We start from the raw sequence: 25,141 nt of genomic DNA, 5'->3' as shown, positions 1-25,141 counted from the left end.
AGATCAGAGACGGTTTTACACTAATTATTTTGGTTTATAACAAATAAAGATAGCTTCCTTACCCCAAGCTGGGAATCTCCTCTTCATTGACAAGGTCAGAGAGAAGGAAATGGTGTTTTGCTATGAGAAAACGGTTTATTACTGATTCTCGAACCTGTGAATGGGGAGGGAAAAGACACAAAAGTATATTTATAATCCAAACTCACTGCAAATATTTGCGTTCTGTCTAGTAAACAGAAATAACATGTCCAAATATACATTCTTTATTTTTTCCCCACTATTAAAAACGTCACAGTCCAAGGAAAATTTTCTTTCCACCAGATATTTCTTCAGAATATAATATAAGCTCATTTCACAAATACAGTGATTCTCTAAAACATACTGGCCAGCCAAATATAAGAACATATGAAAGCATACAATTGGAAAAACGAAGTCTTATCTGCTTACAGCTCATCATCAGAAGCCATCACAGCAATAAATGACACTAACAGACATCTGTTTTCCACATCTATATGAAGTTGCAGAAAAGGCTGTATAGTAATCTATATGGTATTAGTTATGGGGAATAACAGCAACACTTTAGACTGCAGAACAATCGATGAAGCCTGAATTACAAATACTATGATTTTAAATATATGTTTAAAATCTGTAGTTTCTTTCATTTCTATGCTGAGGTCAAAGACTGAGATGAAAGCCTTCCCTCTTCTCCCAACAACTACGTGGAAGGCAAACTGACAGACCATTGCCTTTGTCCTTTTTTCCTACCACCAATGCTAATAATGTCTTTATATACTGTACTGTTACAAGATCAGCCGCAGAACAGCAACAACCAATTTTCTGCAACACATCTCTATTTGTTATTTTTAAAAGTTTTTATTTAAGTTATTCTTATTATACCTTTCTGTTGAAGTGACAGGCATACAAAGATCACATTTCAGAGTGAACTGAATTTCAGTTCTGATGTGCGAAGTCTAATTTTGACGCACGTCTGACAATTTATGGAAGTATAAAATATCCAAATATTATTTTTAAAAAGGCTACTTGTATTTAATCTAAAAGAGTGACAAATAAAGGTACCATAATGTATGTTACTCTGTACTACTATACTATTTTTCAGTGTGCTCCATAAACCATATGTTTGAGTACAAACTTAAATAACATGCAAAACATACAGGGCTGACACAGACATGACAGCTTTGTTGAAAATATATTTTTTTTTCCTCCTATTATCATACTGAATCTGGGCCTTGGCACTTGCCTGGAAGATCTAAACACTCTTCATTATCTACCATTCTTTTACAAACCATTCTTTCTAACAGACAACTTGTTTTGTCCGACATCAAATTAACCTTATCATCATTTTACATGTTTTGCTGGCTGGCTAGGATTTGTTACACTTCTCGATATTTCCAGTACTGGTGAGAAACTGGTAGCCACGATTTGCACTTGCTGTTTTGCCAAAATAGTCTGAAATTGCAAACTTCTCTTGGCTATATGGCCAATGTTTTCCTCTAATTTTTTTCCCTAAGGATTAAAGAGAATATCACAGAATAAACAGAATGCACAGACTAGAAAAATAAATTAAATCAAGATAAGGGAGAGAAGATGTGACTCTAATAGCACAATAAAGGTAATGTGATGGAAGTATATGCCCTCTGCCTTAGGCTGCAGGGCAAGACACTGTGTATTAAATGTATTGTATTAAATGATTTTTAACAGCAGTTAGGGCCACTTTCATGGACATAATTAAGTTGTTCGCATCACAGGAAAACAGGAAGGAGAGGAAAATAAATGAACACCTGGGAAACAACAGTACAAACCTGTGGGACACTGGAGCAAAAAAGACTTTACAGAACTACTAGAAAAATCCAGAATGGCTGGCCATTTTGTATACTGCATCTTTTTCAATAAGATTAAATGTTCAATTAGACCTGTTTCAGGCCTAACTTTGAATTCTAATGATGTTTGTAGGTCATGTTTAGAGATGAATCAGTTTTTGGTATTCATGGAAATAAAGCATCCAAGTATAGAAGCAACATACGGCCTAGAGACATATGGTGGAGCCGTATTTTTTGCTGCTTACCTTCTGTAGATAGTTGGCAACAACTGCTCTGTGTGCATCTAGGTAATTTTTGCTGTCAATCACATCCCTTTCTTGCAGTCTCTTCTCGTAGTCCTAAAGATATTTACTAGAGTTTGTGATTCAATATATATTCAGTGCTTTATTACATACAGGAAAAATGGTAAATATTTCATTAATATTAACATATGGATCACAGTAAACCAAAACAGATGTCAGAGGTTTATAAAGCTATTTTTAATGCTAATGTATACAGCAATAGCATTGCTAAACTTCCACAAATAGGGACAAAAATTTCATTAAGTTACAAGATTCATGTGGTTTAAATTACTATGAATAACTTGAAGATTTCCCTCTCTTATTTTAAAGCTGAACTTTGACCTGCTGCTGTAAACTGAAATTCCATTTGAACTGGAAATGGCTTCTCTTACTGCAGCTGCAATAGGGAGAATCCTTTATAAACAGAAGTAATGCATCATTCACAGAAAATGACCTGAAATCTGAACTGTGTTTTAATACACGTAACTAGTTTTCACAGTGTCTAAAGCTGGAAGAAACTCCACTTGCAGGAGAGTTTGCTTAGAAACAATCATTGAGCTATTTTTAAGTTGTTTTCTAGAAATAGAGAGATTTAATAGCATAATAAAAATCTTTGTTTGTACATTGTGAGAAAGTGAAAGCTATTTAAGCAGCAAGAGTGTGAAGATTTTGCTTTGCCTGAGGTTTGCAAAAAGAGCCTGTAGCCTAACAGAGGGGCTGAAAAGAATACTGGTTACTACCACAAGAATATTTGTGAGAAGCACTTGGTTCTTGGGGAGATGTATGTTGATGGAATATTTTTCAGGGTTGTGGTTATTGTTCTGGTGGACTACAATGAAAGCTGTACTGACAGATGCAACTTTTATTCACAAGTTTCGGGAAGCGTCTCATAAATTAAGAAAATGCTAAAGCTGACACTCAGCTTCCAAGCAAAACACGAGTCTTCAAGTCCAGGGGGTCTCCCAGGATCTGCAGCTTAATGGCAGTCTGCAAATCACGTTGGCTTTAGAACCACAGCTCGTTATCATGTAAAAGCTACTCAGTAAAATTAATCTTCAGGACATTTTGCTACTGTTGTTACTTAGGAGAATATTTTTTCCCTGAGATAAAGGGTCCAGGAAGGGCATTCTGGAAACACAGTGCTTCCTTATTTCCACAATAAATCTTTATCTAAGTTTTCCAGTGCATAATAATTATTGTTGAATGACTTCAGATTAGCAGCAAAACAAAGTAAGAATAGCTTTTCTGAGCCAGAAAGAAGTCCGATATGGGAATTGAATGTCTAACTGGCACACGTGTATATGCACTGCTCCCTTCAGAAGTCTTTTTACTGCAATGACTGAAGTACCACAAATCATTAATTAGTAGTTGTTAACTCTTAGTATACTATTGGCATTATATAAACTTTCAGAAGAAAGAGGAAGAGATCATAAACTCCTGATAAAGCAAGTACTCAGACACAGACTGATTGCCCCGACTCTGGCGTTGAAGCCCAAACTGAAACTCCTCCCCTCTGACCCAGGACACTTGTATTGCTTTGTTTCCTTAAGTGTGTCAAGTCATTCTGCTTGCCCATGAGCGTGGCATGTCTTAGACTATCAAAATCCTACAGCCCATGCTGCTGGGTTCATTGGCAGAGATGATGAACACATATAAAGCAAAAGAAGATTTCATAGCAGTACTGCGTATTAGTTTTGTACACTGTAAAAAGACTGGAGAGGATCAATACAACAGAATCACTTGGGGAAACACCGCAGTGAGGAAAAGAAGATGGTAATTTCATGGCCTAACTGTATTGGGTCTGGCTGGGATAGACTTAATTTTCTTCACAGCACCTGGTGTGGTGCTGTGTTTTGAATTTATGACTAAAATGGTGTTGATAACACACCACTGTTTTAACTATTGTTGAGTGGTGCACGCATAGCGTGAACACCATCTCTTTTTCCAACTCCTCCCCAGCACGTAGGTTGAGGGTGCGCAAGAAGTTGGGAGGGGACGCAACAAGAACCGCTAACCCAAAATGACTGAAGAGATATTCCATGCCATATAATGTCATGATCAGCACTAAAATAGAAAGGAAGGGGATTGTGGGGAGGGTAGCATTGCTGAGAGACTGGCTAGGGATCAGTCTATGGGTGGGAGGTGGCAAGTGCCTTTACATCATTTGTGTTTTGTTTGCCCGTTTTTTCTTTCTTCTTCCTCTTTCCTTCACTTATTAAACTATCTCATCTCATGAGTTTTTTTGCTTTTGCTGTACCTATTCTCTCCCCTGTCCGGGGTGGGAGGGAGAGGGGAAGTGAACAAGCATCTGTGGTGCTTAGCTGCCTATCACGGTTAACCAACAGCAGGAGACTTCCAGTATCAGGTTTAGGTACGACTACAGAACTTGTCATTTAGGAACAGAGCTAGGATATAGATTGAAAATATCACCACTGTCAGCAAGTAGAATGCAGATATTCCTGGTTGGGATAACCTGAGGAAGTATGGGTTTGAACGGACTGCTTGTTGGGTTGAAAACAGGATGGACAGCTGGACGTCCAGTTGGTGTCTTCTAACTAGCAAAGTACCCCTGGGATTGATTATAGTACCAATACTACTCAGTATCTTCACCAGTGACCTGGATGAGGAGACACAATACACTGTCAGCAATTTAGCCAATGATACTTGATTAGGAAGTGTGATTAATACAGTGAATGACTGAACCACAATTCAGAGGGCTCTTGATAACTGAATACTGTGACAACTGAAGTCTCAATGAAGAAAAGGCAAAATTCTGTATTGAGGGTGGAGTAACTCCACGTGCTGGCACAGACTGGAAAGCAGCCAGTAGAATAACAGCCATATTGAAAAAAATCTGGGGGTTATGGTTTAATGACAACCAACAATGTGGGTTTTTGGCAAAAGGCAAACCACAGGCTACATTAGGAGTAGCACGGCCTACAGACAAAGGGAAGTTATAGCCCCTCCAACCTGGCACTTGTGAGGGCATATCTGAAATACTGCATCCAGTTCGGGGCTGCCAGTTCAAGAAGCATATGGAGAAACTGGATGGGGTCCACTAAAGGACTAGTAAGACAGTCAGAGGCCTAGAGTACATGACCTACAAGAAGAAGTCAGAATCTTAGAATAATGTAGGTTAGAAGAGATTTATGGTGGACATCTGATCAAAACCCTCATTCAAAGCAGGAACAACTCCAATCGGGATGCTCAAGGCCTTTGCCAGTTGAATTTTCAGCATCTCTAGAGATGGCAATTCTACAAACCTGCTGGACAACATGCTCTAGAATTTGAACACGTTCTTTGTGAAAAATGTTTTCATGGTATCTAACTGGGTTTTCTCTAGGAGTAACTTGTGTATATCATCACCCTGCCTCTAAGATGAGTCTCGCTCTGTCTTCTCTGCACCACCTCACTAGGTACCTGAAGGAAGCAACAAGATACCCCCTTTAGTCTTGCCTGCTTAGGCCAAAACAAATTTAGTCCTTTCTGCCTCTCCTTGTATGTCACATGCTCCAGCCCTGTAGACATTCTGGTAGCTCTGTGCTGGACTTCCACCAGTATTGCAGTGTCTTTCTTGCACTGGACAAGGTTCTCAATTTAATTAGTCTGGTGAAAAAGAGATTAATGAGCAACCCAATATCTGCCCAGAACTATTTGAGGGGCAGTTACAAAGAAGAGAGTGTTAAACTCATCTCTGTAGTTCCAGACACTATAACAAGGGAAAACAGCCATTAAATACAACTTGGAAGGCTCAGGTTGGACATTAATTTTTTTTTTTTTTTTTTTTAAATAACCACTGGAAGGATAACGCAGCCCTGCAACAGGTTATCCAGAAAGAATCTCCCATTAAGAGGTTTTCAAGACTTGGCTAGACAAATACACAGCTGACCTCATCTAGCGCTGGCAACAGTCTCACCACTTCAGTGAAAAGCACGACTACATGACCTCCAGACAATATTTTCCAAACAATATTTCCACGATTCTATGAATTTTCAAACAACTTTGCCAAATAGCTAGTAAACCAACTAGGAACAATCCCGCTTTAAACTTAGTTTTGAAGATCAAGTCATATAAAATGAACTTGGAATAGGTGATAATGGGTTTATTCAATTCACCCTTAATGAAAAAAAAAACCAAAATAAACTAATTCTTAAACTATGGTTTTCAATTTTGAATTATAACATGAAATGAACAAAGTTAATTCTTAAAATCAACTGGACCAGAAACGTGTTATCAAAGATGTGGCACATCTTTAAATAAAAGACACACCTAATCTAAAATTTAAAATGGAAAAATATTTATTGTAAAGAGCCAGACATGACCGAATTAATAAATACCTTTAAAAAAAAGATATAATCCAGAAGAAACAGAAGAAAGGAATTTTTCAAAGAAATTTATGTAAGAAGAAGTAGGGATAAAGCAGCACTTGCCAGAATCTGAGATGATTTTGATCCTGCTAAGGACTGAACATACTAAAATGCTCCTTCACCACACGAATTGCTAAAGAACAAAAGAATGCGTGACTTAACACTAATATTGGAGTTGAGATTAAAAATAATTGAAGTATGACCCAAATAAAAAAATGCACACATTGCATTTCAGTAAGGTAATTAACAGACAGGCAAGGACAGAGTAAGCTAATTGGAACAATGCACTAAGCCAGAAAAAACTGCAACACAAGCTGTAGGAAAACATAAGAAAGTTTTAATTCTTGTTAGAGTTATTGCTTCCAGCAGTCTCCACAGAAAGAGCTCAAAAGTTAATAAGCCTAAGCCTGAATTATTTTTGCCTTACCTTTCTATATTTGAAATCACCTGACAAAAAAAGTGTCTTACATTTAAAAAAAAGTATCTCAGAACATTGTGTCTGCAGCAGTTGCTGTGTTTTATTTTTCTCCTTCCAAACTATAGCTGTGGAAATACTGCCTTGGAAGGAAGTTATCTTAATTAGATTAACATAACACCAGAAAAATCTGAAGGAGTAAAATTCTCATTTTTTACTCGTCAGCATCTTTACATTCTTTAAGGGACCCACTGACTTAATTGCAAGTCAAACATTATTAGCATTAAAATTAGAAAGAAATATTTCAGATAACATTTTACCTGGAAGATTTTCTCACTGATTTCTCGTTCATGTAAAGGGACCTGCTTATAGTTTCGGAATTCTGCCACCTCCCCACTTCTGAGCTGCAGGAGTCGGAATCTCTTTGATCTATTAAATTCCTCATCAGAAACAAAATTAAATTCTTGTTGCAACTGCTCCAATCTGAAGAAATCAGGAACGTGTGCCTCTCCAGTTGTGGCAACCTAAATCAGTAAAAAAATTATTAACCTTTTCATAACAAAGTGACAAAAGTCTATAAAATAACTTTGGGAAGTTTTACATACATATTGCAAGTATGTTCGTTTTAAGCAAAAGTAATTGAGACAGCTCAAACTGAGACTGAAATAATAAGTGTTTTAAAGTACGTTTTTGTTGAGTATATGAGATTATACATTTAAGAAGACAATAAAATTCTATTTCCTCGTAACATAACAACATGAAAAAGTAGGAAAACTATAACATAGCAGAGAAACCCAGGAAGTTGTACTGTAAAGATGATTCATCTACACAACTTCAGCTATGTAAACATCTCCTCGATTAGATGTTTAGAAAAGTCCCAAATTCTACAATACACTAGATCTCTCTGTGCAATTGTTACTAATGAGCAACTTCCTATTTAATATCACACAAGTACACTGGGAATAACCCTGCTTTTTAAGGAAACAACAAATTCAAAATCTGTGGGTTTTTTTAATTTATAAATTAATCAGTTTGTGTATTCTCTTAACCTATTTTTCACCACTAGACTACTACTGAATGGATTAATAAATCATACTCAATAATAAATTATTAACCCACTACTAAATGGATTATTAGATCATATTTTTAGTAGACATTTTGCTTCTTAACACTCACACAAGCATGTCCATCACAAATTCAAATGCTACTATCTCCCTGGCATACATGCAGATTGCCTGAGAAGGTACTGGTGACTAGGTGTTTCACAGCTGCATTAGCCCAACAGCTCTGGAAAAGCCACTTACCATGATCAGCTGCATCAGAGCTGCATTGTTGGGGTCATTTGGATCAAGCTTTGCTTCCGCTGCCCACTTAGCTAGTTTCTTCATGTCAGTTAAGCCTGAAGTGCCAATGGATGCAATAGCATCAATATTTTTCAAAGCACTAAAAAGACAGAATTGACAAAACTTATATCTAGAACATGCAGGGTTTAGCAGTATATATAAAAAAAAAGTACTTAAAACAATCTCAGAAAAAAAAAAAACACCACAAAAAGCTCCCCACAACCTGAACAGCAAATTCCACTACACAATTATTAGTTGTAGCTATGCAACTGAGGGAATGATGAATTGCAAAGGAAAGTAAGGGGGAAATACGAAGAGACTGGTGGAAGGGAACTTTTATAACAAGGTAATAAGGTGCTTATTGATACATTTATGATACACCTACACTATTCCATCTTGCTGATTACTAGGAAGTAAGATGATAAATTGCTTCACAGCATGGAAGTTAACATAGAAGTTTTGACAATCCATATTGAAAAGAACTCAGATGTACAGTCCTTGCTTGCGCCATGTCCTAAATTGCGTCTTTGACCTGTCTCCGTGGGTGGCTCTCTGATCTGCAATGTAGCCTTGGTCTCTGCCCCCTTCCCTGCTGCTTCTGGATAGACCGTGAGGCCTGATTCATCCCCTCACCATGCCTGGAACTGCCGCCAGCACCCTGCTCTGCCTGTCATGTTCACCTCCTGCAGGACTGCATGTAGGCTGGCGAGGGCACTGCCTGTGCTGGGACACCCTTGCAGCCTTCTCCCTCGTTCTGCAGCCCTGATTTTGGTCCTCCCTAACACTATGAGTCCCAGCTCCACTCCCTGCCCTTTGGATGCTCCTGCTCACTGCCTTGTACTCACAGTAGGCAAGGAAGTACAGTGTGTAGTCTGGAGGCCACTCATACACTGACTTGCTGGTCAGGCTTCTGGCATCTTCTCACAAAGGCCACCCCTGAAGCCCCCCTGCTACCAAAACCTTGCAGTGTAAACCCCAATACACCAGGATGTGCATGTTATTGGCTAAATACCACAGAAGGTAAATGTTGCCCCTTCTCTTGCTAGGCGTGCTAATTGGAGTCTTTGTTCTCTACTTATCTGAATATTTTCAGAAAAGCTTTAAGAACTTACAGATCTTTCTCATGCTTGATCAGAATCAGCCATATATCCAGCAGTTACTGGAGGCACAGACAGAGCGGTAACATCAAGGTTATAACTTTAGGCATCAGTCTTGAACAAATGCACACTGAATCACAGTTGTGCTGAAAAGCTAATGGGCAGCAAAATCTAACTTTAGGCATGCAAATCTTGTCTCTGACTTTCACAACAGACACTGGAAAGTCACAGAGGGCTGTTCATCTCCAGAGAGCGATTCCAAGAGTGTTTTACAGCAAACTTCGTTCTGAAATTCCCCATTTTTCCATTTGCTACAGTGATTAGTTAAAGTTAGCCTTTGGGAATGGATCCTTACGTTTTAATCTCATGCTATTCTAGTCTCATTGAAGTCATCAGGTTACTCACAGGCTGACCAGCAAATAACTCGAACAGCTGGAGCTTGGGTCAAAAATAGTTAACAGGGTGATCTGGATCCCAGTGTCTACCCTCTAAATAAATAAAAGTCTGACAGAATATAATCAGCTGGGAAAGGTACTTGCTCAGTGTTATTAAGTATGGGAAAACACTTAAGGCTTTACAGTGAAGTTACCCGAGGTCATTACAAAAGCAGACTTTACGTATTATCTCCTTGATTTTAGTGGAATTATATAAAAGCAACAAAATGTCTAACTTGCAGCCTCAGGGCAAATTAGATTGTTTTGAATGGAATAATATACTAATTTCTGCAGGCCAATAGGCTTCTGATGGAGGAAAATCAGGAAAGAGTAGTATCTGTCTGATCATTCCAAGATAAGAATTTTTCACTGGTTAATTCACTGACAGTGCCAAGACCCCATACTAACTTCCACTGCTTTCATAGCAGAATTTTTATCATTAATTACAGGAAAGGAATTTAAAGCATGTATCTCAATAGCCTCCCCAAATGCACTTCAGATAAGAATGAGCTGGAGCTTCCGTTCTTAGGAAAATGCTTACAAGAAAGTTCCTTGCCAATATATACATCTTCTATTAGAAAATCATAAAAGTGAGTGAATGAATCATCTTGAGTTTAACTTTAATATGGTCTATAAATAATGTACTAAAAGATAAAATTTCTAAATAAAATTTATTTACCAAAAATGTGTACCCCTATGATATCTGCGGGGGGTTACAGCGCAAAGTAAAATATCTAAACTTAAGAAAAAAAAATAGGAAAATTCTTGATTATGAAAGTCTGCTTTTTTTAAATACTAGTGTAATCAGTTTCCCATGAAACACTGCAAATCATCTCATATTACCTTGGAATGCCTGCATTTTGCTGAGATATTGGAGGAATTAAGGGGACTCCTTTTTCTCCAACTGCCCAGGAGACACTGTTGGACACTTTCCCAGAGGTCATTAAAGTCATTTTGTTGCTACCATCAGCTTCAAATGAAAAGGACACACCTATCAAGGGGGAAAAAACCCAAAGTCATATATTTATGCATTCAAATACAATGTCTAAACATCTTTAAAAATACTTCCTGAAAATAAGCAGTCAAATAACCTATGCCTTTATATAAATGGGGTAGTGTGAAACAACTTGATTCTGCTGTATGCTGTGGGGAAGGACTCTGCTCTACAAAAGGAGTAAAAGATTCCATTCCACCTACAGAAAGGCCTTCCATTTGGGTTGGAAGGAAAGGCTATATTGCAAATTATTTAATAATTCTGGTAATTTTCAGATTCAGCATACTGTTATTAATGAAACAAAAATTCACAGTCAAAAGAATTATGCATGACTGAAGTCAGTCCTAAAGCTTTGAGATACACAATTGTATATACAATCACCATGGTCAATAACAGTTACACACATATTTGTTGTAATGATTTTTTTACCATATTTCTTTCTTCCAGAGCTTTTAATCTATTATTCTGCTCTAGTCTGATCTGTATTTCATATATGGCAAATTTATGCAAGTCAGTTATTTCATAATGCTGTTCAAACTTATTATATAAACTTGAAAGTTCCATATGCTACTGTGTATTTATTATTCTTGTTTCATTTCTAAAGTCCCAGGGATAAAATGTGTTGCAGGATGTCATCAAAGCAAATAGGAAGACAAAAAAATTAACCTGCATATACACTTACACAGTCAGTTCTTCAGTGGTTTAAAACATTAAAATCACTGGAGCTATAATGATTAATACCACCTGTTTGCTCTGCAGTGTCAAAGGCCTGATTACTTAAATACTAAAAAAAAAAACCACCCGAACAGCACCTACAGCTAGTAGAGCTCCACTAATACTACCTGCCACACAATAAACCCACACATTTTAATGATATACAGTTTAAAACTAGTAGCAGACAAAAATTCCACAGTAAACTTTAATAAGAATCATGACTATTTTGTAAGATTCAGTTACAGAAGCTGTAAACGTTCTTAACACAATTTACTCCGAAGCTTACGCCAGCCTGTTACTGCTACACGGTTTCAGCAAAGTGAGAAACATTGAACTGAGGAAGACTGAGAGTCCCTACCACTCCCAACTCCTTCATGGTCCAGCACCACACGCTGATTGCTGCTGAACTCTATTTCTTCCATGGGAGCACTGCCTGTCAGAATTGTGGTCTCGGGAACAGGTACGAACACTTCAGCCAACAACGTGGTACTGCTCATACCCATTGTTTCATATATCTAGAAAAAAAACCATGGTGACAGACATGGTAAAAAATTTACAGATGTAGTCATGATAAGTTGAAAACACACTGTAGGGTAATTTGGACAAAAGGTTTTACTATGACTTAAGCACTAAATAAGTCATTTAAGGCAATTCATATCCATTTACTTTCTAAAATATCCAATTAGCAGACATTTCAGCTACCAGCAGCTAACTTGGTCTGAACTATTCTTAAAAGTACGTCCTCTTCACCTTTCCAATGCACCTGAGAACAGTATGACAAACTCTAGGCTTTAAAGAGCATCACTGTACAATATGCAACTGCTTGCAACAGACACTGGCATCAGGTGAAGACGCCAGGGGGATTCTGCCTCACTAATTCTCCCTTACCACAGAAGGCAGGGAAAGGCAGGCAGTTCCCATTCTGGCAGTACTGCAGGCTGCTTCCCTCTTTTCAGGCCACTTGCAGTCTCAGAGTGATACGAGTAATTTCTCCATTCAGATGTTTTTAATCCAAGAAGATGTTATTCCTTTTCCCTTTCAACTTGTGCATTACATAAATGGAGCAAGCAAGGGATATGCACTCTCCCCTGAACTACCAGGGATAAGTTACCTAACAGGAAAAGTCATTTAATAGGACAGACATGGTCAGGATCCTACTTCTCCTAAGAATGTACTGTATTTGCTCTGAAAATTATTCATGTGACTCATTAATTAATTCATACTTGGAATAGGGGTGGTGGTGGTTTGACTTAACTGCACTGCTGATCAAGTGCAGTTATGGACATTACTAGCAATGAAGTTTTTTCTTATCCCCCTCCAGCACACATTATGATGATTTTACTGTGTGGACAATAATGTTTTCAGACGACCATTTTGGCAAGTTTATCTGCAACCTAAGTTAGTTTTTCTAAAATTAAGAGGCTTGTCCACTAACATATTTAATCACATGTCCCAATTATTTAATTCTTTGCATGCAGCCCATAGTCATGTTATGTAACACACACACACGCACATATGTATATAAAAAGCTCAAGCATCAAAAACATAGCAGCAAAGTTAAATGTTTGGTACTGGGGAAGCAAGGAAGGGGTATAAGATTGATGATTTACAAAGGGTCTTTCACAGGGTTTTCAGTCTTTACAACACTACCATAGAGCAAAATACAAGCACTGAAGGAGTAATTACACTTCATACGATCTTTTTAAAAGTTACTATGATAAATCATTATCTACCTGTAGTTTCAAACTCTCTGGCCAATTGAATATTTGCAAATTGAAAATCTGTCCAAAGTGAACTCTGAAATCTGAACTTATTGGCCGGGTAACAGTCCTTGATACTTCTTTGGAGTTGAAAAGGACTTTTATAAATGCTGAGCGTTTCTTCACATCTTCTCGTCGCAAAACTTCTGCTCTGTAAATACGTCAAACAAGTTGTCATATAATTTTTAACAACATTTTTATTCTGTGGTTATTTTTAATGAGAATTTGATTCCTCAAGGGAAAACAGGAGTCACCTAAATAAAGATGGTGTTCTTCTAAAAATGTCACTACACATGAAAGACTTTAACACCATTATTTATCAATTGTTTTAACTTCTTATGAATATAAAATGATTTTAATATGAGCAGGTCGCATTTTATATCCACTAAAGCCAACTCCATGTAAAAGGAGGTGTTTAGGGAAACAAAATCCCCTTCTACTCCCTTCCTCCAAAGCACAACAAATGATATTAAATTGAGTTAAGATTTTGAAGTTTTTAGTCATTGAGAGTAGAACAGCCAAGCAATATTCCTTGATGAGGCTATTTGCTAAGTTAGTATGAAACAAAGCAGTTTTTAAATTACTAAGATCTACTAGATGCATGTTACATTGCATGTGTAAATGTGGAAAGTAAAACAAACAAGTATATTTATTTATTTTATCCACAGCGAAATCTCTGGTTTGTTACATAATTTCTTTATTTTCCCTTTGTTGACTGTGGCACAGACTGGGTATAAAGGACTAGCTAGTGAGAGTGGTACTGCCAGAAGCGACCTAGAGTCTACACTGAAAACAGCTTCTTTATATACACCACTATTCTATGCAGGGGCTCAAGGAACATCAGAAGGTTCAAAGGGAATGTGCAGGCATGCATTCTCCAAGCCCACCATATACAAGGTTACATGTGACATGAAAATGAATTAAGTTTTATCAGCTTCAGAAGCAGAAATTTTATCAGTAGGCTAAACAGAATGGTGAGCATATGCATTTGAAGTTGTACAAACAATCAATTGATAAATAACAGCAGAAAATCACAAACAAAGTAATTTGCATGCCAACATTCATCTTACCGAGGACACAGCTCTGTTGGTGTTATGCTTCCTGACAGGACCAGTTCAGGAATGAGAGCAGGCTCTCCAGGTTTCCTTCTGCAGTTGTCAGCTTTTTCTCTAACCTGCTGCTCTATTTCCAGGCTACTGGCCATTTTAGGTGGGATGGGTTTTACACGTTCCTCACCAAGATCACCATCTTCTACTGATTCTTCTTCTTCATGAATGTCTTTCTTCTTCTTTTTCTTCTTGGACTTCTGCGTATGAAAACAATGTTCTTTCTGAAATTGTTTCAATCAGAATTTTTTTCTCTTGATTCACCAGTGATAAACATGTATGAGAAATGACTGTATGATTTTAAAATAACCACACATAAAAATAAGATTTCTCCTACTTCAGATTCAGAATTCAGCAATGCATTCCATTCATATGCTTCAAAACCAAAATGGGCTTCAAACAAAACATTTATTTAACTTTCCCAACCAACTTACAAAGTAAACATGTTTCTTGAACGTTCTGGCTGGCAGCTGACTTCTCATTTAGCCTGAGTTACCATGTGCATTCTGTTAGGATTGAAGGAAGGTTACCCAACCAGTAGCCACAGTTCTTCAAGACATATTGTCTGCATACACATTGACAAAGTGAATGCACATGTGCCACAAACTTTAGAGCACAAGCTTTTTAGCTTAGCAGTATCTTTAGCACATGCAGAACGATCCCCTCCCTTCCTCTATGCCAAACAGAATAAACAAACAGAACACCACATGCCTTTCAGCATCTCCTATACTGCAGAACTCCAGTGTTCATACACATGTTCAGCTTTAAACAACTGCAAGCAAGTCCCTCCTTCCACAGACTTGCAGATTACTTGAAGTACAGCTTGCTTGGAAGCAACAGCCACTTCATGACTTAAGACACCACAGGCAGAACAGGCGGAGGTGAGGAAAGCAAACAGTTTTTCCTCACTAACTGAAGTATTTAGCCAAACAACTTGTTCACATGTTTTTATTAACAAATATTCTTTCTTGGTTTAATTTTATGTTTCCCTTTCTGTTCTTATATTTCCTTTTAAATTTATCTAGTCCCTACTGCTAGCGTCTTCCTTAGAGTCATGTGATCTGTGCTAGTAAGACACCAACAGCGGTGACTGACCAACAAAGTACTTTGAGTAATATAAAATAAAGTACATCTGGGCATGAAAGGAAGGTCTGTACACTACATTTAACTCTGAAAGGAAAGAACCACAATCATCTCAGTCTCAAGACAGTTTGCGACTAACAAAAAAAGATGCTGAAAGCAGCTTCAGCTGGAACCACCCGCCATGGTATTTGTGAAGGCGTAACTGGCTAGACATAGAGAAACAGTTCCCATGAGGATCAACACAAGACTATCTGCCTTCATTGTAAGGTTTACATTTATTCATCTTATAAGTGAATTGACATGATACTAATGAGTCATGGGACCACTTATGTTCTGATAACAAAAAATTTCCCATACCTGCAGATCAGGTTCCCCTCAAATATTTGAAGTGCCTTCCATAGATGCTGCATGCACGTGAAAAAACTACATAAAAGTATCAGCACTAGATTCTTGAAAACTATAATTGAAGCATTTTTTTAAACTTTATTTTGCTTTAGTATCCAAGAAACCACAGTGTTCAAACTGGACAGTAATAATATTCAAGTATAATCACTATTACTGTGAGGTACCCAGTACCTTGCCACATAACTATGAAAGCAAGTCTGATTTTGCTGGCACTGCCACAGGCTCTTTCAAAGATCATCCTGTTGCAGTGTATTGTTCTAGCTCCTGTATTTGCCAACATCCCCTTGAAACACAACGAGAACTTAACTACAGTTCAGATTATTAGCAATAAAGCTTTTCAGAGGTAAAAAGTCTAGATTAATTAAAATTTTCAGTTTTGGGACATTCCTGAACATTAATTTACACAAGATGACATCAACTGCTCGTTCATTAGAAACTTCCCACAATTATTTTGCTTCACCACTCACACACACACAAACTTCATCTGTGTTTTTTCTTGGCAAGAAGGACATGAATTTAATGGGAGTGCTGCAAAACTATTAAAGAAAGAATTGTTGAAGTGCTGAATATCAATAGTGGGAAGACAATGCTCCACAAAAACGTAGCATATTTTAATTTTTTAATTAACTTTTAACATTTACTAACAAATTCTAAGTAGACAGAATGTATCCAAATACACTTATGCTTAACTATCCTGAAATTTATTTTTTCTATGTATTAGAAGGACAAATTTTGAACACATTTAGTAATTTTATTTTTTGTGAAACTGAATGATTTAGACAAACCTGTGTCTTCTTCCAGGATTTCCACTCTTGTAGCTCAGTTTTATACTCCTCCATTTTCTTTTCATATTCTTCCGCACATTCTTCTAGTAATTCATTTATCTCAGCCTGAATTTCTGCTTCATATGCTTTTTCATCTAATCTCTGATCAACCTCTTCCCTTCAAAACAACAATTATCAACAGGTTGCATAAATTAACATGAGGGCTACAATTAAGTCTGTAATATATAACATAATGTCTACTTCTCCATGAACTAATTTCATTCTATCCAAATTGTGCTCTATTTAAAAATACTAGCATAGATGGTCCAAGAGTTGACAGCAGATAGTTACCATCCGGAATTAATATAATTTCTTTTTCTTTACTCATTAGTTTTTAGAAATTCCTTTCTGTTACAGCAATTACTTGTTATTTTAACCTTCTTTCCTCCCCAAACTCAAAAAGAATAGCGGGAGTCTCAACCAGTGCCAGACACTACTCAAGTTCTTACTTTTGCACCCTTCATATCAGAACTCTATGTTCTCAAATTGACTAATATTATTAAAACACTGCAGGCAAATGAAGTATGAAAAGTGTTATCAAAACATACTTCCTCAAATAAAGTTTCATGGGTGTGTTAGTAAACTTCTGAAAGTCACGGAGGGATTTAATTTGTTTCCAAACTTTTATAATCGTCTTAAGCAACATTCTGTCTTTTTCTTGTTCAGCATCACGAAGTCTTCTGGTTTGCCTAGAAATATATATATACACATGCATAAAATCAATCAGAATTGTATAACTCAGCAGAACATTAGAGTGAAAACTTGAGGTACCAAAAGCCAAGTGATGTGCGATTCAATTTGATTGATGCCTGCAGTAGTTTAAATCCAAGGAGCATAAAACCCAGACTTAAAGATGGCAGGCTTTGATTTCCTTCTGTACTCTAGTCTCTTGCATTTTGGACAATCTGACTTAAATTACAGTTGATTCTCTAGAGATCTCAAAGTTTTCTGAAATGCTTATTACAGCTGTACATCATTAAAAACATTTTAAAGTCAACTCATGTAAACAACAGTCCAGGAAACCTACACTGCAGCTATGAAGTAATGCTTATTACATATCGTACATTACAAAATATGTTTTAAACTTAACATGCTTCTAGCTCCAGTAAAAAGGACTTGCAGAGATGAAGTAATGTAGTAATGTATGAAGTAATGTAAGCCCTTTGACAGCCCTACAAGATTCTTAACACAAACAAAATTAACAAGGCTTTTTCTTTGTCTCAGAATTGGTATTTCACGTTTCCACCCTCTAATCTGTTTGTAAAAGAGCTATTCATTACCACTTTTAATGACCAACACACACTTCCAATGCAAATGTCTATGCAGCACAAGCACAGACTCCTTCCAGTACTATCTTGGTAGCTAAACATGTCTAGTAAAAATAAAGTGATTTAAAAAAAAAAATAAAAAATAGAAGATGTAAACTAACAGATTACTGCTTGTAATAGAGAATATAGAAGACAGGGATGCTGAGTTAGAGCTGAGAGATTAAATACATCATACATTATTTAAAAGCATAAGCAAATTTAGTAAAAGCAATAAACAAAGATGAAATACAGACTTTCCAGAAAGCAATATGAGTAACTTCTCCACTTCATTAGCTAGCAGTTTGAATATTACTTATCCATGCAGCTTAACAACCTTTTCTTCTTTGTCTACCACATGAAGCTGAAAAATGAAGCTTAAAGACATGAGGAACATATAGGTCCGTAATTACACTTATCTAATGTATTCTATTTGGAAGCAGGACCTTTTTCAGGAGAGAACCACCTCTGCTAAAATAGATCAGCCAGAAGAGCCTGAAACCTGCAAGCTGCAGCATACGTTGGCTTCCTCCTCAGGAAATGAGGACTGAAATTGCTAATTCGCAAAAGTTTTCTGCATTCAGATAACATTTCTTCCTCAAACCGATGGAAAACTACAGCTCTGATCTTCAGACAGCAAAGAGTACACATCATTTATGTTATTGGAGGGTGGAGGAAACAATTAGATTATTTTCCATGACACACTGTCTTCACATCTGTAATTTCTCATGTGCGTACAACATTGACCACCAGGGAAACGCAATGTTAAAAGAGAGACATGGCAGGTCAGATGTCTTTACTAACATATGTGGTCCAAGTTAGTATCAAACACAACGACAGTAAAAACTCCTGAGCCCATCTGAGCCTCACATGTGTAACAGCTTCCAACAACAGAGCTGTAGCCAAGAAAGAATCACAGATACGAAAAGCCTGAGAACAATCGCAGCCAAGCTCATCTCATATTACTTATGCAACACTGATCTCATTGATTTCAGCTGAGTTTCTCCTGATTCATAATAGTGTGACACTAAACTAAAGCACTCAAGACCTAGAAAAACACTTAAGATATCCAGAAGGAATACTCTATCTGAAGTGCCAAAATCCAAGCATCTCCTTCCCACAGTGAACTTCTCATTACTATTCCCATGCTTTCCCTGGTGAGAGCTCCTGTCTCCAAGGTGCTGTATGGTAACTGCACACCTCCTGCTCCTAGTCCTAGCTCGTGTGTTAAGACAATATTGGTGAGAGCTACTCCTTTTTCAATAGACGGAAGACTTTGTCTCTCAGTATAAAGTAACACATGATAGACTTCTGTGTGTCCTGCATAGATACCGATGTATTACAAGGCAGTGTACTTGAAGGATGAAAATCTGAAGGATGAAAATCTGAAGAAGAAATTCCCAAACTAAGAGTAGGGAGTGGATGCGTAAGTGTAAGCAGATGTAGATTTCAAGGCTGAAAGCAGAATTGTTATTAAAAACAAAAATAATTTTTAAAAATATGATCATGTGATCCACTACATCAGTCTAAACTTGTGTTTATTTAAATGAATACATTATTGCCTACTTTCAGATTGTGAAAAACTTTCAGTTTTTTATTAAGTATCTACTCGTTAAAAGGCTGTTCAGCATGGGTCTCCAAAACAACTTGGTTTTTATCATATTGCTTACACTTACAGCTCACCACTGTCCATCTGCCAAAAGTAATACTAACTTTCACTACCAAGCCAAAACTGTAACATATTTTTACTACCCAGTTACTGTCCAAGAACAATAACTGTAATCTTGTAAAACAAAATTCTACCATTTTATGTATATTAACCCATTGGCAAAACCATGTCCAGAATACCTAAGAACAAGAAGTGAATCAAGAACACTTGTGCAATGAAGAGATGATGGAAAAAACTAGAGTTTGTGTGTGTTCAAAAAATTACATGACTTGCATTGTTGCGAGAGCTTCATGCATCCAGCTGATTGTCTATTGAAACCTCCTTTTAATTACATTTTAATCATGCAAAACAAACTAGTAAATACTTACCAAGTAATTAATAGAAGGTAGTAAAACCAGACCACTTTTGAATCAAGATTTCTGCCTAAACTGCATTTTCATCATAAATTTTTTTTACTCTACTTATCACTTAGAACTCTCAAGCTCTCAAAATTCTTCTAGAGCTATTTAGAGCAGAATTTAAAAGTTTGACATGAATCATATTCTGTAACAGCATGGAAAAGAAAAAAGGAATACAGTTTTAAAAAGCAATGATTTAATGAATCCATGCCTACCTGATCTCAGTTTTGTATTCAGGTATGCTCTGTTGTGCCACAGGACTAGGAACACCAGCACCACCACCGTCTATACTACATTGCACAGCATTCCTCAAAGCATGCAGCTTAAACAAATGAACAAACAATTAACAGATGGTTTGACGATTATGAGGCATACAGTGTAATGCACCTTGACATGAAAGACCTAGTTCCTACACAAAAGAAAACTCTGAATTGTCTTGATTCTGTATTTACAGGGTTTTGCCATGCCTGTGAGGTGCTGATTCTTCAAGATGAAATTCTAATTAGGAACCCTGGACGTATGAGGGACTACTTTGACTACTGTGACAGATCTAAACAAGATGACAAGACTGTTCTAGGGATTATTCCAAAAGTTCAGCAATCAAAGGGGTAGGAAAAAAAGCAGCGAATTTGCCAAAACCCACCTTCTATAAAAGGGTTTTTTTAGGACTAGGGAGGGACACTAGAGGTAACCCTAGAACATCAGTAAACAAGAAAAATGAGTGGATTGTGGATTTGATGAGTATCTTACAGAAGCTGGGCACTTTGCAGCAAAGCATATAGGCATGACATATTGCATGTAACAACTGGGAGAAGGTCTAAGGATGAGACAGAACTGGGAACAATGGTACAGTTCAAATGCACTTTTGAAGCCACGCTGTTGAGACAAGAGGCCACTCTTTCAACTAAGATTTGAAGATAGGCATCAAACAATTACATGGAAGATGGACACATAGTTGAGGAGAATGCAAAAATATACATGGCTGTGAAGACAAGAGAATGTAGAGGACTGGCTAAGAGAAGAGAGAAAAATAAGGAACAGCAGTAGCATAGGAACTAAAATTTTAGTTATTATGTTTCTATGGATCTCCTTAATGATAATACTGAATGTGAAACCAGAATGGCTAATGGCAATGCAGGAGACGAAAGCAACTACATCCAAAGTAGAAGCAACAAAATTACAAATCAAAGAGCAAAGACTGTTTTAAACAAATCTATCAAATTGGAGAGATAATATAACTGAAAGGTGATATATTTTAAGATACAAAGAGAAAGCATCAGAAGCGCATAAGAAGTCCACTAGGACATGGCAGGGAGAGAGAGGGAAAGGGAGGAAGAGTTGTCTAGGTTTAAGAACAATTTGGCTGCAACAAATGGCCATTAAATAATGACTGTTGGAGGAAACAGGTTTTAAAACTGCCTGTCAGTAGCAGAATGGTGGCTAAAACAACTAATTGTGAAATCAGTTTGTGAAGAATATATTACACAGTTGCCTCAGGAAATCCCTTCCACACACAGGTTCCTGTAATGTAGGCATGGAGAACCCAAATGTCCTATTTCACTGTTTCATGGAAGACTAAAGCAAACCCTTCAAAAGTAATGACAGACTAAAGTATACCGAAGAATTCTTTTGAGACACCATACGAAACATTTGTCCAACATTAGAACTGTAATTTAATGCTTTATACCAAAATTCAGAAGTATCTGTAGAGCACCTACTGACCTTCATTACAGTAATATAAAAATGACCTTGCATACTATGATTATTTTTCCCTTTACAGGAAGAGAATCATCGTCTTTAAGGTAATCATCACCCTTTAGGGTAGGGAATCATCATCACCTTTAATTTATGGAAACCTGAATTTATATCCATGTACTTACTAATCAATCTAATTTTTAACAGACAAGCCCTACTACATAGATCTACATCGTATCACAATATTTACCTCACATTTCTAAAGAGTTGTTATCCTTTCAGATTTCAAAAGCAATTTAAAATGCTTTAAAAATATTCTTGTGCACCCTGATGATATTAGAGTTGTACTAACAGTGCCTCACGTTCATGTACACATTTGCACCGGGGAAGACCACGACCATTACTTCCAATATACAGCTGGGGGAAGAGTGGTGGTAGGCGGTGGGTAAGCAGCCCAACCAAGGTCATCCAGCATGTCAGCAACAGAGCCAGGAAAAGAAGAGTCATTGTTTGGCCACAGGTTTTGCTATGCCACAAGAGTGACGCGGTACATGTGACAACAGTACGCATTTAAAACACAGCACCTGTCACAGATATATACCTTGAAATGAGTCGTCAATTTTTGTAGAATTTGGTGAAATTAAACTGCTTCCTTTTAATTGACAACTGAAAGGAAGCTTCACCGATTTCCCTCCATCCTCAAATACCGTCTTTTGCTGTCTGCCTGTCAGAGCTGCTGTACACAAGCCTGTAAAGTCTTATCTGTCATTCACTGCAAAACATTTTGGATACTCTAAGGAATACTATGTAAATGTTATTGTATTCTAGCAATTATATTCCTTTTACCTCAGAGCCTGCATAGAGTTCATTTTAAATAGAAGATCAAAGAAATCCATAATCTTAAAAACTCAGTTCTGCACTGAACACCCAGCACTCTAAATGAAATACTTAGGTTTTTATCTTCTGATAAAACACTTTCATTACATACAATTGGAATTTCATCCCTCCACTCTGAAGAAACAAATTCAGCTTTTGCCTTCAATTGTCACATTATCTCAATAAGCTACAATGATGCAACAGAAATACCTTGTCTGTGAGAAGTTTGGTGAGATTCTTCTGTTTTCTTGCTAAATACTGATCATATAACTGAGCCAATTTAGCTGCTAACACATGCTCACGGCTAAAACAGGGATGATGGGTGAATATCAGTCCAGAAATATCAATATCCAACTGAAATGGCCCCTGAAAATCTCCAGGTCCAACAAGATACTGATTGGCAGCTGTCATTTTTATTGCCTGAAAGAAAAAGAAGAATAAAATGGATTTACAAGCCCCAACAAAACCATCTTGCAAAGAGATCCTGTGACAGAAAATGACCCATTTAGCACTGCCTACATCTAACTATTGAGTATTAAGCTTTAAAGGCTTCTGTGGTAACCTCTTTGCTTTATTGACAAGTGGGTGGCATAAAACCACCATGGCTATTCTACACAAGAGAATGCTGATAGCCCATATGAGACTGAAATAAGAAGTCATCTGCCTTTACTGCAGGTTTTGCTGAGCAACGAAGATGATGACACTGAATTGGAAAAAGAAAAGCCTGCTAGTTCTCTTCTTACCTGTTTCTTTAATACTGGTTTATTTCCTCTTAGAACTGAGCTCTAAGATAAACAGTCCAGCTCTCAGAAAGCAGTTTTCTTTGTAGACCATTTGGATTGTACAGAAGTGGAAATACGTTCTTTGTTTCCCCATTCTAACGCCAGGGAAATTCACACCAACAAAGCCCAATGAAAGCTTTCAGCAACACAGCTTAGAGAATCTGCTTCAACCCGCTGCAACCGAGAGGCAATTATGGCTTATATCATCAGGTTACTGAAACCAGAAGATAATTAGCAGTGCTTCCTGCCTGACTACTGCTGCTCCCCTCTTCAGATTCTTCAGGAGAGATTCATCAAAGAAATTCTGGTACCACAAAAGATGAAGTTGTTAGTTATGGGGTGGGTGTTCATTGCAGCCCCTCCATAAGAACTGGAAAAAGGGGGACTGAGAGGGGAATTCAGTTGCTGCATAGCAATATTACAGGACTGGCATAAATGGCCACGAAACACACTTAAGTCCACCTGATCCTTCAACATTCAGTTTCTCAAAATGTTTAATATAACACAAACTGTCATAAAAAATGACAGCTATGAATTCCTTATGCTTTAACTATTTTTCTGCTCATAAAGGACCCCAAGCTTAATATCCTACTTTCAACAGTGATTTGGGTATTTGCATGTCAGTATTCATTTAAACACGGTGTTCTTGAAACATAAGCTCTCTTGGCTTATCTTTACTAAGATCTAAGCAGCAACCTCTTTTTTCTATCCGCAGAAACACCCTGCACAATAGGTCTGCGGTACTCGATGCATCCTGAGAATTGCATATTTGTAACCAGCATCAATTCAAGGGCAACATTCAAATCTGTATCAACAGCAGCAGACAGAAACACTTGTGTGCCCCAAAAGAGCAATCTATTTTAAAGTCTAAAAAGTCACAGTTTTTCCAAGGGGGTAATAGAATGCTAACAAGCAGAACAATTAAAGCTTGCTGAATGGTTTTAATTGAAACTTATTTTCATTTGTACTGACTGCACACTGCAACTGCTGTTTGCCAGGGTAGGCATGCTGTGGTTGTGAGAAAACCAAAAAACCCAAAAAAGATCTGATGTAACATAACTCAGAGTTAGTTGCTTTCTACATGAGCAAACTGCATGTAAAGACTTATTTTGGGGGAGTTTCATCACTGTAAAATAACCACCTGGCACATGGCCTTCAATTATTTCCCCCTTAAGCTGCAGAGAGCACCTCTGTCCTGAACACCAAGTCTGTCTACCAGCTTCTACCAGCGGGAGCTCTATAGATCCACTAACAGAGGAACTACCCTACTTTGGCACGAGGATATCCAAGGGTGCCTCACAGAGACCTTAGTGACTCACAGAGCTGAAGCAGTTTCTCATGGACTGTCACTTTACTATTTAAACCAGTACTACTGGCTAAACTCTTCATCCATTTTTGTATGCATTTTTTTTTTTTTTTTTTTTTTTTTTTTTTTTTTTTTTTTTTTTTTTTTACAGAAAAACAAAGGTGGAATATACTTGAAAAAGTAGAGCACGTTTAAAGATCAGTTGCGGAACCCCAAAAAGCAGTCAGTATTCATGTTTCTTAGCACAAAACCCTTCAGCTCACCGGGGTTTCTGGTGCAGAAGAACTGGGATATTGGGTATCAGGAACCACATATACAAAATATGCCTACCTTTCTATATACTGTTTCAAGTTCTGGTGCAATGCCTTCTTCCAATGAGAATATTGGAGGCCTAGTAGAAGACTGTTTAATTGGATTAGGCAATGCTAAGACTTTGCCATCGTCACCAAA

The 25,141-nt window shown here is 37.3% G+C and overlaps 1 protein-coding gene across 2 annotated transcripts in view; it reads right to left on the bottom strand.

The window, feature by feature from the left end:
• Nucleotides 1-25,141, bottom strand: part of CC2D2A (coiled-coil and C2 domain containing 2A) — a 53,666-nt gene that overhangs the window by 21,516 nt on the left and 7,009 nt on the right. For both annotated transcript variants that reach the window (XM_009887618.1, XM_009887617.1), the window contains 13 exons: nt 25,022-25,141; nt 22,814-23,023; nt 20,248-20,354; nt 17,210-17,350; nt 16,623-16,779; nt 14,314-14,549; nt 13,217-13,394; nt 11,842-11,998; nt 10,619-10,766; nt 8,206-8,344; nt 7,222-7,425; nt 2,084-2,176; nt 63-154 (listed from right to left, as the gene is read on the bottom strand). The exon at nt 25,022-25,141 is cut by the window's right edge and continues 12 nt beyond it. In XM_009887618.1, the coding sequence (XP_009885920.1) occupies nt 63-154; nt 2,084-2,176; nt 7,222-7,425; nt 8,206-8,344; nt 10,619-10,766; nt 11,842-11,998; nt 13,217-13,394; nt 14,314-14,549; nt 16,623-16,779; nt 17,210-17,350; nt 20,248-20,354; nt 22,814-23,023; nt 25,022-25,141 (1,982 nt within the window). The remainder of the gene's footprint in view (nt 1-62; nt 155-2,083; nt 2,177-7,221; nt 7,426-8,205; nt 8,345-10,618; nt 10,767-11,841; nt 11,999-13,216; nt 13,395-14,313; nt 14,550-16,622; nt 16,780-17,209; nt 17,351-20,247; nt 20,355-22,813; nt 23,024-25,021) is intronic.

This window comes from Charadrius vociferus, unplaced genomic scaffold, assembly GCF_000708025.1.
Source record: "Charadrius vociferus isolate BGI_N301 unplaced genomic scaffold, ASM70802v2 scaffold306, whole genome shotgun sequence".
Classification (NCBI taxonomy): Eukaryota; Metazoa; Chordata; class Aves; order Charadriiformes; family Charadriidae; genus Charadrius; species Charadrius vociferus.
Note: the sequence above shows the minus strand (reverse complement) of the source record. Positions and strands in the feature narration are given on the sequence as shown.